General features: G+C 34.6%; 1 protein-coding gene across 4 annotated transcripts in view; it reads right to left on the bottom strand.

The window, feature by feature from the left end:
* LOC143241864 (patj homolog) overlaps window positions 1–19,195 on the bottom strand; it is a 234,461-nt gene that overhangs the window by 16,264 nt on the left and 199,002 nt on the right. For all 4 annotated transcript variants that reach the window (XM_076485174.1, XM_076485150.1, XM_076485164.1 and 1 more), the window contains 2 exons: window positions 8,904–8,997; window positions 4,345–4,480 (listed from right to left, as the gene is read on the bottom strand). In XM_076485174.1, coding sequence (XP_076341289.1) covers window positions 4,345–4,480; window positions 8,904–8,997 — 230 coding nt within the window. The remainder of the gene's footprint in view (window positions 1–4,344; window positions 4,481–8,903; window positions 8,998–19,195) is intronic.

Genomic DNA, 19,195 nt, shown 5'->3' with positions numbered 1-19,195 from the left:
TTCCAAGTATATATGAAATGTGATGGATTGTTTGTTTGTTTTTTAATTTCGCGCAAAGCCACTCAAGGGTTATCTGTGCTAGCCGCCCCTAATTTAGCTGTGTAAGACTAGAGGGAAGGCAGCTAGTCATCACCACCCACAGCCACCAACTCTTGGACTACTCTTTTACCAACGAATAGTGGGACTGACCGTCACATATAACGACCCCACGGGTGAAAGGGTGTATATGTTTGGTGTGACGGGGATTCAAACCCGCGATCCTCAGATTATAAATCGAGTGCCTTAACCACCTGGCCATGCCGGGCTTTTGCTGGTTTTCTCGAGTTATATACCTCAGTGAAGTTTCGGTTTGTGTTCTGGTAAAGTTCTCAAAAAAGGAAATGAATTAGTTTGACGTCGTTAGTTTAGTTAAAGTTTTCAATTGTTTTGAAAGTCTTTTCATGATGTTTGAGCAGAAATTGTTTACACAAACTAAAAAGTGACTTATAGTATAAAAATAAAATGTATCCTGATTTTTAAAAAGTATCCATAAAAAGCACAGACCATTGCGGATACATCTTTCGTAATAGATATTTTTACTCAATCCCACATCTCAAAATATAACCGCGTATTTGGAGCTAGTTATTTAAGGGGCAATTTTCTCCTAATGATATAGAAAAACAATGAAATAATAAGACGTTAATACAATAATACCACTGTAATCTTAAGGAAACACTATCTCCAAAAACTGGTTGTATAATTTTTAACTACAATCTCGGTAAATATATAATGTGGGCATTTTCTAAATATGTAACATCAGTCATCTCCTTTTTCAAAGACTCTTTTAACTTTAAATATATTCTTAATCAACTAAATCATAAAGCCTTAATAGCCAGTTTTGATGTAACCTCCGTATTCACAGGAGTTTGGACATCTGTGAACTGATCACTTGTGATTCAATCTGTGTCATAAAAATGTTGGCTAGAACTGGTGACACTGGATTCCCCATACTTAGGCCATTTATTTGTACGTAGTTTTGGTCATTGAACATAAAGTTAGTTTTGGTGGTTGAATCACAAGTGATCAGTTCAGCCTTACACCCATCACTATATTGGTACAGGTATGTTGATGATACAACTGTTGGTTTTACATCTACAGAACACACACTTAGTTTTTTTTAATTACTTTAACCCGATAACCCCAACATTAAGTTCACCTGTGAACAGGAAAAAACTAATCAAATAGCATTTCTTAACTTCAAAATCACAAGAACTGATACACAATTCAAAATATAAATCAACAGAAAAATCACCCAAACTGAATTATACATTCTGTGGGACTCAGCACATAAAACAAAACAAAAACTCAACATATTAAGAAACCAAATAAACACAGTCACAAAACTATGTTCACCCGATAAAATTACCGATGAAGTCAACAAAATAAAACAACACTTCATTAACATAACATCAACAAATTTCTTCCAAAACCGTTAAAAAATTATACGCACACACCTAGATCAACAACAAACAAGCAACAATAAATCTCATGATATAACAAACTACAAAACCTGCTGCATACCATATGTTCCCGACATCAGCGAAAAATAACCAACATTTGGAAAAAAACTTACAACAATACAACATTCCAATAAACACCAAATTTATTCAAAACACAGGTTCAAAACTAAATTCCATACTATGTAGAAACTACACTGACAAACACAACACTAATATAATTTATAAAATACAATACAACAACTGCCACAACTTCTGTATTGGAGAAAGGAGCAGAAAAATGGAAACTAGATTCAAGGAACACAAAAAAACAACAACACCTTCACACACTTTTGAACACTGTAAATCAAATAAACACAACATAACCATAGAAAACTCCCAGATAGTAAGGAAAACAAATATAAACAAACGCAAAATCAAAGAAGCCCTAGTTATACAGCAATTAAAATCAAAATTAAACCAATATAAAGGAACACCTTTATACCTATACTAATTAATAGCTTAATATCCAACTGCAACGCCCCCTACAATCCTCTACTCGTTTATACTCTCGTCCCTAAGACATGTGTCCGGCAAAAGTCAGTTTAAACTCCCTCTCTTTGTTAACCTGAAGATGAACTAGGAAGGTCGAAATGTTGTCCTCTGCCTATCAATAAAAGTGTTAATATCCATACAAGCCGTCCTAAGGTACATGGTTATATAGATTTCTCTTTTTACAACAACTTATTCTAGCAGTCAATACGTTTAAATTCACAATATATTGAAAAAATATATTGAAATTTGCTTTTCTAATTTATATAATATAGTACAGACGGTTAAATGCGTTTTATAAAAACGATTTGATAATTATGAGGTGTGCCCGCTACAGTTCTTTGCAAATTCCTCGATATTCGATAGTGCAATGCTGCTCTGAGAAATTCATGACTGGAAGCATAAGTCACAGCCTTTATGAAAAATAATATTCGCATAGCAATATTACTAAGAAAAAACGTGGTGTTTCGAAAAAGGAAGCCTTGAATGTTCTCTACAGAAGAGAAAAGGACAGTTACTCCAGCTGGTGGTAATTATGGTAGTAAAAAATACATAAATAAAAATCAAGTCATCCAATAAAAACTAAATATTTGTGACAGACGAAAAACTGTAAAGAACTGAGTAGAAACATCTTTCTGAGGAAAACTAATAAGTTAAGTAGTTGTTAAATTTAATTCAACACAAATATATCTTTAAAATCCACAATAACATAACCCTTATTTTTTGTTTACACCTTCTTTTAATATTTTGAAACGTATACAATTTTAATTACACTCTCACAACATTAATATTAATAAAATAATTATCATTTAGATAAAATATGTTTGCTAGGTGTATTCAATTAAAATTAATCCGCTGTTGTTACGATCAGTGTAAAAATATGTTCCTTTTCCAGTGAGGTAGTGTTATGTTTACAGACTTACAACACTAATGTTCGGAGTTCGATACCTTGCGCTGGAAAACGGTAGTTAGTATACCGTGGCTTTACTGAAAAACAACTAAAACTTATACAAAGAACTACAAAACTCATAAAATGAAACTTACTTTTGTTTCCTTAAACTTAAACTTTTATTTAATGTGTTTTTAACAGAACTAGATTTTGATAGACAGACCATGTGTTTCAGCTGTTGTTTCTTGTACATTACTTACCTTTCACAGAAGTTGTTCACAACAAAAATACTTTGTTGTTGTTTTTTCGCAACCAAAATATTTTATTTTCTTAGCAACAAATCAACCACACAATGTTCTTATATTCACGAAATCAGGAAAAAAAACGTGTGTTAAAAATAATTTAAAAGCAAAAATATTAAATCGTATTACAACGTCACTTAACTATCCGCCATACTTAGCTGTAGACATTCCTAGTTGTTCATTGATGAAATAAGGTCTGCTCTTTGAAATTACAAATAATAAAGTGACGTTGTGACACACAAACATAAAATCCAGGACTGTTTTGATTAACTTCGAAAGCGCTCGGGTTATATGGTTTCCTATTATTATCTTATATTCTGTACATGACAATGTAGATCCTTCGAAAAGTTCGCATATTAAACCTAGTGACATTTCCGTTTGGTGTCCACCAATAGATCGTTTTAAAAATAACACCAGTAATGCCGTAAAGTAAAATATTCAATAATAAAGCATTATATGATATTCATATAGTGAATTATATGATATTAAACAATATTTAATATCGAATAATTCGAAAAATAAATCTTTATCTTTCTTTCTTTTACCCATATAAATCCATGAGTTCTGCATAAGCGCTTGTTTCTTCGCTTTAAACTGTGCCACAGATTTATTTATTTAAAAAAAAATCTTTAATATCGCAAAATTCGCTAAACAAGTATCGTATGCTTTTTTATTATTTTTCATTTTATTGTATTACTGGCGCTATTTTCAAAAACCGTCTCCTGAGGAGCAACAAATGGGAAATACCCAAACTTATGACGCAGTGATAAATTTAATAATCTTTTGTGAACAATGGAGTCACCTTGTCACGTGTAAGTGTAACATCTGTATTTTTGGAGTAACTACGCTTACTTTATATAATTTTTGAATTAATGTGGCGTTTCGCCTCAAATGGAAGAATACTGACCTTTTAACCATTTATCAAACGTTGTGATTTTTTTTTAAGTTTCATAGTATAACTTTATATAATACTTACTCGACTTCGTATCTTCGTCCTTCTTGTCTTGGTGTTTTGCTTTAAATAGTACGATTAAAGATCATCAGATGGCGGTAAATCTAGCTCGTTTGTATTATAATTATTTTTTAGAGAAAAACGAAAAATACAAGCCCTTTAGCCTGCACTTACCAATGGCTTGTTGAAGCTGCTCGTATTTAACACCTCTCAAATATCGAGCAAGTCGAAGTTTAACGATTTTCCCGGTGTTACGTAACACATCCACAGCTTGGTGGTTATTGTAACAACGTAAGGACTGACCATTCACCTTAAGGAAAATAAATTGTGATGCCTGAAGATGTAATATTAATATTTTCGGTAACCCATATCCTATAAAATCGAGTCTTTCACACAAATTTAAATAAATTATTCAAATATCTTCAACAAGTATAAGTCCTCCTCGATTAAGTTTGTTAAAACAAATTATAAAGAAGATATACAAATGTTAATACTTAGAGACAAATAATAAAGAAAAGAATGAAAATATAGGTTAAATATATCGCAACTATCTAGTCAAACGATTTTAATTTCCTTTCTTGAGTTCAAAACAAACTCTTAAGCCACATAATTTCCTGTGTTTTCGGAATAACATCCTGAATGAGGAATAGTTAACACTGTGACGTCTTATCTCACGAGCTTTCCCTTATTCTTACTCTGTTTCTGCATTATTAGCTATTAATAATCATTATCATATACATATATATATATATTAGGTTATCAAAGTGGGCTCTTTTACAAATTATCTCCACAAATTGTGATGAACAGTGTTTACACGAACCAATTTCACATAGCATCATTAATATAATACCTGCTTACCACATTTCATATTACAACAATTCACACCACACACGAACTCACAAATTAATAACACACGAAAGTTGTACTGTTTAGAAAATATATTTTTTATTTGACGTAAACAACATTTGAGTGTTGTTGTTACGTAATATTTTAAAACATTTCTCTAGCGTTTTTATTAAAGGATCTATGACTCCAACGTTCGTATTCCGTTACCGTCAAATAAGATTGCCTTCTGCGCTTTGACCGTGGGTGCGTTAGAAGCGTAATGAATATCCCAAGATTTGACAGTGAGTGCTTTGATTATCTACCTTCCCTTTTCGACCCCCGCTATTATAGCGGTAAGTCTACGAATTTACAGTGCTAAAATCAGGGGTCCGATTCCCCTCGGTGGGCTCAGCAGATAGCCCGATGTGGCTTTGCTATAAGAAAACACACACACACACCTTCCCTTTAAACTGTAAGTTCAAAATTAGGCACCGTTAGTGCAGATTGGTCTTGACTACTTCGCGTCAATACCTAAAAGCAAGCAATCCATAAAAAGTAACTCCTTCTCAACCTCTTAGTGGGGAGACAATAAACTGTGATATACGAGATGTCGTTCGTATTGTCAAATATATTTTTACCTTATAAAGACCTGATCTTCACTGCACTCGCTCTGAGGCTATTTCTCACATCAAAATGTGTCCGATGAAGGTAAAATGAAAACATAGTAAATACAAAAAAAATTAATGATTCTCCCAAAACAGGCGCCCATCCGTAGTTCACAGTGAACTGGAAATATTACCCACGAACCTTCTCGAATCTGCCAAGTAGACGTATCTTCCAGAAACGTGAAACATGAATCACGTGGCAACTGAAGTTTATAATAGAACTACCTAACCGCTCAGATAAGCAGCCTCTTGAAACCTGATAGAACTATTAAATACATGAAATTCAATAGAACTATGGCATATGTGAGAATTATCAGCGTTACGTAACAGTTGAAACATATGAAATATTTGTAGGATATAGAAGAAATCATGAAATCCGTATTTTCCTTCGAACCAGTTACATACACATACCGAAACGTGTACATATGAACTGTTTGTTTGGTATTAAAAAGATTGGGTAACGTAATTTTTTAAAGTTTGAATACATATGAATAGCAAATATCATATATATACGTACAAACACAAAAATTATTTTCCTTACATTTATATCTCTTCTAAGCACTATTTGGTTGTCAGTACCAAAACTTGTGTTTTATTAGTTTGTTCATATATATGTGCACAATGATTTCGTATAATTCATAACAGGTGGTATATTAGTAAAAGTCTTAATACCCATACCAGCCGTCCTAAGACAGTAAATATATTGCCTTTGATATCCAACTAATGGACCATCCTAAATATGAATATTTTCTATAACACAGGATTTTGTATACCTGTCATAACACGAGTACTTGAGATTGTTGTAGAACGGCATGATAAAACCAATGCATTATTTTTTCTAATACACCAAACTATAAATTTCACAAAACAACCGTAATGAATATTCATTTTTATGTGCATAAATCTGTCAGATTAAATATGTGCACATTCACTGAACTTCAATAGTTTCAGAAGTTCGGTAGCTATAACACACAGACCAGGTGGTTAGGGCACTCGAGTCGTAATCCAAGAGTCGCGGGTTCGGATCCCCGTCACACCAAATATGCTCGCCCTTGCAGCCGTGTGGGCGTTATAATGTGTGGTCCATCCCACTATTCATTTGTTGACGATGGATGATGATAACCAGCTGCCTTCCATCTAGCCTTTTACTGCTGACTTAGGGACTTCGTGTAACTCTGCGCGAAATACTAAACACTCTACGACGCAGTATCTATGATACATGCAGTTACAGTCTTTAACTGATTTTTAAAAAATGCTGGCAAGCTTCACGCACTTATTTGAAAATTATGTAAAATGTGGACTTGAAAACTAAAATTATATTATTACAAAAAAATTAGAAATTGGATTTGACTTTTAGAAGGATTTCAAATTCTGCCACTATTCTTTGATTGAAAGTGTGAAAATGAATATAATAACAATAATTTACCCATTAAGAGTTGAGTGTCAAGTGTGGCCTGATAGCTAACGCCTCCAAACAAAGTACGATATATGGTATCAAGCTCCATACTTTCGGTTTTGGGTGCGTTATAAAAGTGATAGTCAATCATACGTTACTCGGTTCAAAAAACCAGAAACAAACTCGTGTGATGGAGGCTTCTGCTGGCTGACTAGCTACTCCGGTCGAAGTCTAAAGAGATGATCTCTAGGCCGGCCATTTAGACTAAGTGTACACAAAGTTCCGTTTATGGTGAAAATGCCAATTCGAGTACGTGATTTAAACTAACCTAGCCATTGCTAAAGTTTTACTGTACAGTATAATCCTCTCCAAAATATTAACAAATACAGACCACGATACGGATTACGAACCGAGCGCCTTAACACGCTTGGCCATGCCATGACAGACAGACAAAGACTATGAATTTGAAAAACAATTAGCTCTTACAGTTGTAGATAGATGGATTCAGTTAAATTCTACAAAAGACGCGCACTGCGAAACTATTTCTTATAAATGTTTTATGATAGTAAAATATTTTGTTTTCTTAGCGAAAAGCGACGCAACGGGGCATCTACGCTCTGTCCTCTGTGGGGAATCGATCCCCATGATTTTAGTTTTATAACTCCGTGAACTTAACTCGCCGGATAGGTCACCTGTGTAACCTTAGGTGATGAAAGTAGGAAAGAAACATAAAAAGGAATATAGGCAAAAAAAGTTTCAGGTGGTTCAGTTACAGCACCTACGAGCAACGTAAGTGTGTATATATACAACGTAAGTGTGTATATATATATATATAGACACTCATGTGTATATGCAAAATGTACACGCTGCTCAAGAACAGACACTGTCGTTATGGCAACACTAACCATGCCGCGTCTACGTGTACATACAGAGTAATTCTTTGGTCTTTTTATATTCGATCCAGTGTAATTATCTAACGTCAGAGTAACCTAACACTGGTGTGTTACTAGTACCTTTAACCAATCTTTCTAATAACTAGCCTTGATACTATGATTGTTGACCAGTCAGATACGTTGTCCTATCCATTGCCTTGTTAACTGTTAGAAACAGCATTCTGGTTAACTGGACATGAACCTAGTCACACGTAACTAGGTCACTAATAATATATGTATCACGATAGCTCTCGCTCTCTCTATGCTGGCCTGGTGGTTATGGTGCTAGACTCGTAATCTGAGGGACACGAGTTCGAACCCCTGTCACATCAAACATGCTCGCCCTTTCAGATATGTGGGCGTTATAATGTGTATGGTTAATCCAATTATTCTTTGGTGAAAAAAATTGCCCAAGATTTGGAGGTGAGTGGTAATGACTAGCTGTCTTCACTCTAGTCTTACACTGCTAAACTAGAGCTATCTTAAGTAGCCCTTGTGTATCTTTGCGCGAAAAACAAGCTCAGTCTGGTGGGTTTTTTTATTTTTCCTTTCATTAAAAGCATACTAGCCTAAAGATGTTGGAGTCCATATACGTTCTGTCGTCGACAACAACAATAAACTATTCACTTTCTTGCATGTCTAAACTATTTTTATAAAGGTAGCACCAACACCAGCCATTTTACCAGCTTCGCAAGTACTTCAGATAAAAGCAACGTACAAAAACATTATAGTGCTCTTTCCCAACAGCCTACCACACAGAGATTTAAAACAATTTACCCTGGCACGCATTTACAACCACACTGTTGTGCCTTTAAACTGTATTCGTTAATGTAAAACAATGCCATGTATCTTTGTGCGTTTGTAATACAATAACACACGAAAGGAACAAATAGGAAGTCACGTGATTTACACTACCTCGATAATTTGATCGTTGATTTTCATCCGGCCACAAAGATCAGCTGCACTGCCTTTGGCAATACTCTTGACAAATATGCCAGAAATGTCCTCTACGAAAAAAGAAAAGAAACTCATAACTAAATTGAACATCATCACAACAGAACTCTGCTGAGCATTTTCTAAAATATTTTCAAGTGATTTTCTACGAGTTTGATATCTCAAGTATGCTATATCGATACAAACTTTCTCTAAATATTTTTGGTCTCACATGGAGGATCAACTTTGTTAAAAAAAAAACAAATGTGGATAATCTTGGGAAATGGAAAACTTACAAGATCCTTGGATATGATGATTGCCGATATTAATATAATGATTATCTTGAGAAAATAACAAAGAATGAATCATGGATTTTGTTCCAAAACTTATAATATTCTTTAATGCAAATAGCACACAGCTTACTCTTCTGTTCCTGGGGGGATTCATTAAGACATATATACACACAGCTTAATAAACTATATTTCTCTACCTATCTATCAGTCAATTTGTATATGTATATAGAGATGATTTATGTGTAGATATGGCAAAAAATATCTTACATTATTCTAAATGTGTATGTCATTTTTTATGAGCAATGAAGTAAAACGCCTTGATAAAGTTCAGTTTATTTTGGTTTATTTTGAATTTCGCGCAAAGCTACACGAGGGCTAGCTGCGCTATCCGTCCCTAATTTAGCAGTGTAGGATTAGAGGGAAGGCTAGTCACCACCACCATCCGCCAACTCTTGGGCTACTCTTTTAACAACGAATAGTGGAATTGGCCGTCACATTATAACGCTCCCACGGCTGAAAGGGCGAGCATGTTTGGTGTAAGGGGATTCGAACCCATGACCCTCATATTACGAGTCGAGTACCTTAACCACCTTGCCATGCCGTGCCGCCTTGATAAAGATCATCGATGTGCTGTAACATAAAATCATATATAATATCGTGACACTAATCGAAACACGCTAAACAAAAGCTAAAAACTCATTCTAATAATAATCTCTAATGAGTGATTTCCTTAAGTGAACCCAAAATAGTTCATTATGTGTGTGTGTTTATATATATATATTTATACACACACCACAAACGACTTCAGAGTCTCCATCTTTTACTTTTTGCGACTGGATATTAAGGAAAGTAATGTAATTTGGTAGTAGTAAGTTCTTAGGCAATATAAGAACAATAACATAGTAAAACCCTTCATCACATCAAACACTGTCACACAACAAACACATTACTGTAGAAAAAATTTGGAACTACTAATTAAGAAACCCTTCACTACAAAAATAGAATAAAGGTGGGTGATATATAGTGAAAACAGATAGAGCATATGACAATGGAATTAAAAACTGAATTTATAATTAGATTAGAAAAGCATTGAATTAATTAATTAAAATTAATTATCCGATAATTACCTCAGCTGATAATTACTGTCACCGGGTGTGACCTAGCGACTAGCGTGCTGGACAATGGGTCCAGAGATGCATGGTTCGTGTCCTGTTACTATAAAAACGCAATCCGCATTTGGAAGTCGCGGGTATGTTATGAAAATAAAAGTGACATCACATTATTCGATTAGAATAGTCCAAGGGTTTGGCGTTAAATACTGCTATCTAGCTAGATACTTTCCATCTAGTCTGTAAGTTCAAAAATAGGGACAGATAGTGCAGATGACCCTTGCGTAGATTTACACGAGTATCCGAAACAAACCAAAGAAATCACTACCAAAACATGTAAAATTAGGGTTCTCTTAAAACGTGTATTTCTAGTGGATCGCAAATGAATAATTGATGAAAAGAGACTGTTTAAAGAAACTTTAAATGTTTAATAGTATAAACATATTTTGTACATAAAGTTAATATTTACATCGAAAGATAAAACACGTATCCTACATTATAGCCTGTACCATGATGCCTTGTTTTAGTTGTGTAGTGTTACGTTTTTTGTTAATGATTGTTTTTTATTATAATATATATATACACACACACATATATGATTCCGATTTTATGCTACAAAACTATGAATTACAAATTCCACAATAGAGACTTCTAAGTATTGTTAGAATGAAAGCCACTGATGGGTTTCGAGTCTATTCTCCACCAGCTGATAAAACTGGATCATCTGAGCTTCGGCCAACTCATTAAACTGGATGAATCATCTAAAATTACACCAACTGACAAAACTGGATCGATCACCTTAACTTACACCAACTGATAAAACTGGATCGATCACCTAAACTTACAACATTTAATAAAATTGGATGGATCACCTAAACTTTTCACCATCTAATAAAGCACGATCACTTCAACTTCCACCATCTGATAAAACTGGATCACCCAAACTAATATGGGCGACGAGCAACAAATGACTCGAAAAGTAAAGACTGCAATTTCTTATTGAGAAAAACCCATAGACTCTGAGCTGTTGTCATGTAGTGGAGAATCTTCTGAAGCTGAGTTTCAAGGCAAGTCATTCACTACGTCTTTATTTTAATTAGCTTAAAAACAATTCAATGCATCCTGAAATGTAATTTCCTTTGTTAAAAACGGAATCTTTTCTTTAGTTCTTCAACTTTCCTTTCAAAGAGACTGAGCTCTTTTTTTTTTTTTTTTGCTGTTACTGAATAGGAAGAACAAACTGATTACAATGTAATTTCGCTAATGAGTGGTTTCAAGAACTGGTTGTGGAATAAGACGATTCTGTTGAGGACACTGAAAGATTCCTTCTCACTCGGGACCTCCATGACTCCTTTACACAGAGCTTGATCTAATAAAATCTAACTCATGTCAAACTAAACAGAAGACGGTAATACGTTTTGTTTCTCCAATTCCCCCCCCTCTCGTAACATAATCAAGAAAATTGCCTTCGAAGGCTGGTTTTAAAGAAATATTGTGCGTTTGATACTGAAAACGGATGCGTTTTGTTTACGTGAGTATTAGTTATTTACTTTATTTCTAAGCATTCGAAAACAATTTTCTTGGCAAATATCTGATGTAAAAAATAGAGTAAAGAAAGAAAATAGAACGTTTATCTAATTACAAGGAGAACTGTCATCTCCGTCTCCACTTACTGTTGAAAGCTAGTAGGTAAATTACTGATTAAATTAAACTTCTGACAATCGTGGTAAAAAATATAGAAAAAAACATCAGTTTAGCTTTTATGGATACAACAACATAATCTGAAGGTCCCGGGTTCGAATTCCGTCTGCCAACATGCTAGCTCTTTTAGCCTTTAATGCGTTATAATGTGATGGTTAATCCCACTGTTCGTTGGTCAAAAGTAACTCGAGTGGGTGGCGTCGGTTAACTGCTGGACTATCACTTCAAATTAGGGAAGTTTAACAAACAAGTTTCAGATTATTTTATATGAATTATTGTTAAAAAGATTGGTTGAAGAGCATATTTACAAAATATATATATATGTTTAACATATGTTTGTATTATTTATTTATTTCCCATATATATATATATTTACTATATGTAACGTATTACATATATACTATTCGTATTAATTAGATATATATCTTTACCATACGTACGTATTACGTATATGTGTTTACCATATGTACGTATAATATACACAAAGTCATAAAGTTTTGAAGTTCACTTAAGCTTGCATATTTGATAATAAAATAAACACCCTTCAGCTCAAAGTTAAGTGTTTATTTAAGTGGTAACGTTGATAATACTTGAGTACAACCAGCTATTCATAAAGTGAAATCCTTGACAGAAAGCTCTATTAGTAACATAATAATAAAAGAGAAATGGTTCATTGTTGGCTGAGAAGCAAATCTAATGTTGGGAATTCTCTGTCTCTATTTAAACAAACATTCTTCAGATCATATCTGTTTATTTAATGACGTACATGTATATATCAATACACACGTGCTTGTTAGACAGGGAAGGGTGGTGTGTACTAACGCACAACATAAACTGCATTCATTATGTGTGTGTTTTTTTCGTATAGCAAAGCCACATCGGGTTATCTGCTGTGTTCACCGAGGAGAATCGAACCCCTGATTTTAGTGTTATAAATGCGAAAACTTACCGCTGTCCCAGGAGGGGCCAATAAAAATGTGAAAACTTCAATGTTTTTAGAGAGGATCGCACGACCCTTGCTTCACTTCTTATTTCTTTTTACCTCTTACAGTAGCCCTCCATTACAGATGTAAAGCCTGAGTTCTTGATATCCGTACATATTTTTTGAAAATTTGGGGTTATACGAAATGGCCAACAGAAAAGCACGCTGGATGTAAAGTTTTGCCAGCACTTCGCTGATTCTAACGTTCGGAAGACAAACCACTAGATACAATGGTAATAAAATCCATAAAACCTTAATATGACACAACGTTTCGGGCCTGAACGCTTGTCAAGGTGGTGTTTCTTAAAATGATTTTATAAATTTCGAAGTTAAATTGTATCTTAATAAAAAAAACAGTATCTAATCTCCGATGGTCTAAGAACCCACCAAAACCAACAAACATCAGAGATTTAACACTTAATGGAAACATTAGCTGGCGTACTGAAGGAAATTACATTTCACCCAACTGTAATACTGTGGATTCTGAGACACTGACACATATAGATTATCAATACTAGTATTGCTACACCCACTGAAGGCCCCACACATCATCTGAAGAAAGTTTTAAGCCTGAAAAGTTGAGTCGAATTAAAAATTTTCTAGATGTTATTACCATCAAGTGTTTTTTTTTGTCTTTTCTAATCTTTGTGTTCGATTTTCTGTGCGACCCATACATACATATATATATATACATTATGCGTATAGGTAAATACTATGTTGTAATGGTTGACAGTAAAAGTGTGCTTTCCTAATTCACATCAGGCTATCTGCTGAGCCCACCGATGGGAATCAAACCCCTGATTTTAGCGTTGTAAACCCGTAGACTTACCGCTGTACTAGCGGGGAAGGAGACCAGAAAAAGAAACTATTAGACTACTCTTTAGCGAACCGGGTTAATCGTGACATTGTGTCAGTATTAATCCGATAAAGTTGATAATTACCTAGAGGTAAGCTAAATACTTTAGTACTGAGCTACTGCTAGGGAGAAATATTTAAGAGAAGCAGACAAATATAATACTTTTTTTTTTGTTTGCTGTTGTTTTATTTTGTGGAAAGCTACACGAGGGCTATTTGCACTAGCCGTCCCTAATTTAACAATGTACGATTAGAGGGAAGGCAGCTAGTCATCACCACCCACTGCCGCCTCTTCGGGTTCGAATCTCCGTCACACCAAACATGCTCGCCCTTTTAGCCGTGGGGGCGTTATAATGTGATGGTCAATCCCAATATTCGTTGGTAAAAGAGTAGCCCAAGAGTTGCCGGTGGGTGGTGATGACAGCTACCTTTCCACTAGTCTTACACTGCTAAATTAGGGTCGGCCAGCGCAGATAGCCTTCGTGTAGCTTTGCGCGAAATTCAAAACAAACAAACATTGATTACAAAAATATAATCAATTCACCTAGCATACAGACCAGACGTTATTGGTTTAGGAGGGGTGGAAAAATTAGTGTTCTAGATAACATACAAATAAATCAGCAAAGGAAACACTCATCTTAGTGCTCGTAATTTTACTGAAAATGCTGAGATTCAAAACAAGTTGTGTTTATTTGTCATCACCACCCACCGCCAACTTTTGGGCCACTCTTTTTCCAACGAATAGTGGGATTGACCTTCACATTATAACGCCCCTACGGTTCAAAGGGCGAGCATGTTTGGTGGGACGGGGATTCAAACCCGTGACCCTCAGATTACGAGTCGAGTGCCGGTTAGCTATGCCAAATCGATTAGGCTAATGTATAATAAACTCGGCTTGATGTGACGATAGATCACTACTAAATCGATTAGATTAACCTTTATTAAATTAGATTTGTCATCATGGTTTGCAGGTAGCAACTCGATTAGTATATTATATATTTAGTAACCTCTAACTGATGTTTCTTTGGATCATACTACGTTAATTAGGCTAATAATTACCCAAATGTTAGCCTAAGTCTTAGCCTAACGTTATGTTGAGGCAAGTTTGTTCCTCTACAGGCCTATCCGACTACATTTTAAATTCTGAAAACATATATTTATATATGTATAAACATATTCCCACAGTATTTATATGTTAATAAATACACGATTTAACGGGAAAAATAACAATTCCCCTAAACTGCTTAAGTGAAAAAACCAACAGTAACCTACTTTAGCTCAAACAGTAAGTCGTACCTAATAAAGCAGAAAATGAAAGTAATTTAATGTTACTTACGTTGTATTATTTTTTTTATTCATGTGTTGTAAGAGTAATTTTACACTCAGCTTACCTTTCAATTCATTATATGATATTTTGTTAATAGTAATCCAGTAATGATTCTAAAGTGAATTAGTACATAAAAAAAATGATGGGGTATATAGAAACATAACAGGATTTAAGATTCTTCGAAACGACAGAAAAGTTCATTTTGCAACATATACTTTAACTAACGAAACGTAGAAAGCAGTAGAAAGTAATGAACCGTGTTATAACAATGACGCCGAAAATGGCCACAATTTAGAGGCCTTAACATTACATAGACGAACGATTTAGATGTGAATAATGACTCCACCAAACATCGCCTTGTATACAGTTCCCTAAACTACAAACCACGCTAAAGTACTCATGATCTTAAAGATATGAGCTCAGAAATGGACTTGAGATTTTTTTTACCGGTATTCATTTCATAGTTCTCTCCCTATGAAACATTACGTGGCTATCACAATAGCATAAAAAGTCACTACCGAACGAGGACATGTATATATGTTTCTAATAGGATTTATGTTTTATTCAGAACATCAGAAGCAAGTACTAATTCACGTTTCAAATAAACACAAAACAAGCTACATGTGCATTATTTACATGTCATTAATATGTAATATAATATTCTTTCTGTAAAGTTTATATAATGAGAACCCTATGTCATTTAAATGCTTTTTTTTTATGGAAATAGTTTGCCTGATATCGACCGAAACAATAATAAACAAACGGCTAAGCCTAAATGCTTTCAGGTGGAACTAGCTTATAAAAGAACCCAGTTCGATGTATTTATCTTATTCCTTTAGCAACAAAGAGTATCTATCCTCTTGAGACTTGTATCCGATTATTTTCTGACTTCGAAATTCGTTTGAACTATTTTACGTTACGTATTTGGTAATTACAACTTGAGCGATATTTCATGGAACATATGTGGCAAGTTACATGGTCAGAATCTCCTATCCTTAATTTAGAACGGATGACTGTTGGGACGGCAACCAGTTAGCAACATATACCGCTTAATAGGTAGTTATTTGGAACTGAATAATTATAAAGCATCTATAGCTAAAAGTGCATACCGTATTCAGCACCATATTGCGGCTCGATTCTTGGACTTTTTCTGTCCTTAGCCCGGCATGATAAAACACCACGCTTGGCCTACTACAATTCGAATAGAAGGATGTTATTTACAAATATTTAGTGTTTTTTTCACTCGTTTTTTCTTTACCCAAAGAAATCAAACAACAAAATGAATAGAATGTCATAAAAAGCTAAAAGGGCATGTTTGTTAAGATTGGCTGTTTGCAATGTTCACAGCTATAAGACTGTTGACTTACCGCTGTCTCCTCAGAAGATAGCAGAAAACCATGCAATTAGACTGATACGAACGTCTACAAAGAACGTCATTGCTTTTCCAAAGAAGGAGAGGGTTAAGTTAAAAAACAAGCTTTACTTGGTGATGCTTAAGTGGAAAGCTACAAAGTACGTGAGAAATCTGTAGTCTACTCCAAGAACATATTGAACTCTGGATTCTATAAAAGCTAAGTTCATAAGCTTATTACTCATGCTACTCTGGATTCTATAAAAGCTAAGTTCATAAGCTTATTACTCATGCTACTTTTTTGTCAACAAAAACGAAACCAAAATAAGTCTCACAAATAAAAAAAAAATTAATCACATTCTAACTTTACCCTGTTTTGTGGTCTTCTCATCAGGGGTTTCGAAACCCAATTTTTAGCGTCGTAAGCCTCATGACTTACCACTGAGCAACTGAAGAGGGAAGGAGGAGGTTAAGCGTTCTTGAATAAATAGCGTAAGCTTATTACTGAGATATTCGTATAAAAAAAACAGAATTCCCATAATCACGTTATTAAAATATATATATGTATAAAAAACTTTAATATCTCTATATTGAATGTTATTGGAATAAACCACTTCGAAATTACATTTGTAACAACTAAAACATTTTTATCGTTTCATGATTCGTTTCTTATTTCGCGAAACTTTTATGTTATTTTTTAATTTTCAGTAGTGTAACGTTTTGCATTAAATAATTTTATCCTGACTATTATTGTTTCGTTTACTGAATAAAATGAATTTCGTGCGCCATCTGCAGGAGATTTTGGAAGCTTAGTTTCTATCTCAAAATTTCGCAGTAAATGAAATTCTCATAAAAAAATGAGAGGCTAGGTAATCTCTTACGTAAACCTTAAAGAGCAAGTGAGCTCTTTCAAACTAATGAAAAACAACAATCCCCCAAGTTTCACAAATATACTAAATGCACATTCACAGACCACTTACAATCAGCTCCTCAGTAATCTATTACAGGGTAAAAAAAACAAAAACAACAACAACGAAAAGGAACTGTGGTTCTTGTCAAGAGACCTTGTGGATAGAGCCTAAAACTAATACTATACAAATGTATTGGATCAATTGATTTATTTTCCTAATTGATAAATTTTCCCCAATCAAAGAAGCACAGGAAACGATGTTAGCACTTCGTGTGTATGTGCGTGTTTTTCTTATAGCAAAGCTACATTAAGCTAGCTGCTGAGTCCACCGAGGGGGATCGAATCCCTGATTTTAGCGTCGTAAATCCGTAGACTTAACGCTGTACCAGAGGGGAACGGTATTTATTTTGAATTTCGCGCAAAGCTACACGAGGGTTATCTGCGCTAGCCGTCTCTAATTTAGTACTGTAAGACTAGAAGAAAGGCAGCACCCACCGCCAACTCTTGGGATACTCTTTTACCAACGAAGAGTAGGGTTGACCGTCACATTATAACGCATGTTTGGTGTGACGGGGATTCGAACCGTTGACCCTCAGATTACGAGTGGATTGCCTTAACCACCTGACCATACCAGGCCTGCTTGAAGATGTAACTAACGTAGTGTAAAACAGTTTCCTGAGACTCGCACACGTGTTTTTGATTCAATGACCCCCGAGTAAAGTGTTTGAACAAAACGGTAATATGAAAATCCCAATAGTTCGATGGTTATTTTGTTCCATGATGTTTTACCCGTAAAAATCAACGGTTAACTGTGTACCAAAACTTGTTTTATTTATTTTTTGACATAAAGTGTCCTTTATTTCTGTTATGAATTTTTAACAAATTCATAATTAAAAATTAATTAAAATTAATTTTAATTAAATTAACGAAATTAAAAAAAAAGACTGGGGGTAACAAGAATTAGTTAAAACCATAAGTATCAGATAAACATCGAGGGAAGTAAAGATCATATAGAGATCAGGAGTAACAAGCGTTAAATAAAACTTGGGGATAATGCAAAGCAAGTAAAAAACCATACACTATAAGTCACGGATATGAATTTAGAGAATATTTACAGCTAAAGGTGAGTGCTGAAACGTGATTGACAAATAAATTGTATATGGCAATAAATAGTTTGATTATTTGATATGAATTTCACGCGAAGCTACACGAGGGCTAACCACACTAACTGTCCCTAATTTAGCAATGTAAGACTAGAGGGAAGGCAACTAGTCATCACCATCCACCGCCAACTCTTGGGCTACTTTTCTACCAACGAATAGTGGGATTGACCGTCACTTTGTAAAGCCCCCTACGGCTGAAAGGGCGAGAATGTGTGGTGTGGCAGGAATTCGAACCCGCGACCCACAGAGCGCCCTAACCACCTGGTCATACCTGGCCAGCAATAAATATCGAATAAGAATCTGAGAGAGTAAATATCTTATTAAAACGAATATTAGAAAAAAATTCCGTAGGCCTAAGTTGTTGTTTTTTCTAGATTCATTTAATTAATTCGTATTTAATATCTTGTTAAAGTCAATTCTGAACATCGGCCTTTGCAAGAAAAAAGAATGAATTTCGAGTCTTTGTACAGGAAATTAATCAGTTGGACAAATTATTCCTCATGAGAGCAAGATTAAACTGTCATGTAATGATATATGGAGATCAACAGATCGATCAGTTAGTTGTGTTGAATTTCTACTGTCA

Source organism: Tachypleus tridentatus, chromosome 2 (genome assembly GCF_004210375.1).
Source record: "Tachypleus tridentatus isolate NWPU-2018 chromosome 2, ASM421037v1, whole genome shotgun sequence".
NCBI classification, from domain to species: Eukaryota; Metazoa; Arthropoda; class Merostomata; order Xiphosura; family Limulidae; genus Tachypleus; species Tachypleus tridentatus.
Note: the sequence above shows the minus strand (reverse complement) of the source record. Positions and strands in the feature narration are given on the sequence as shown.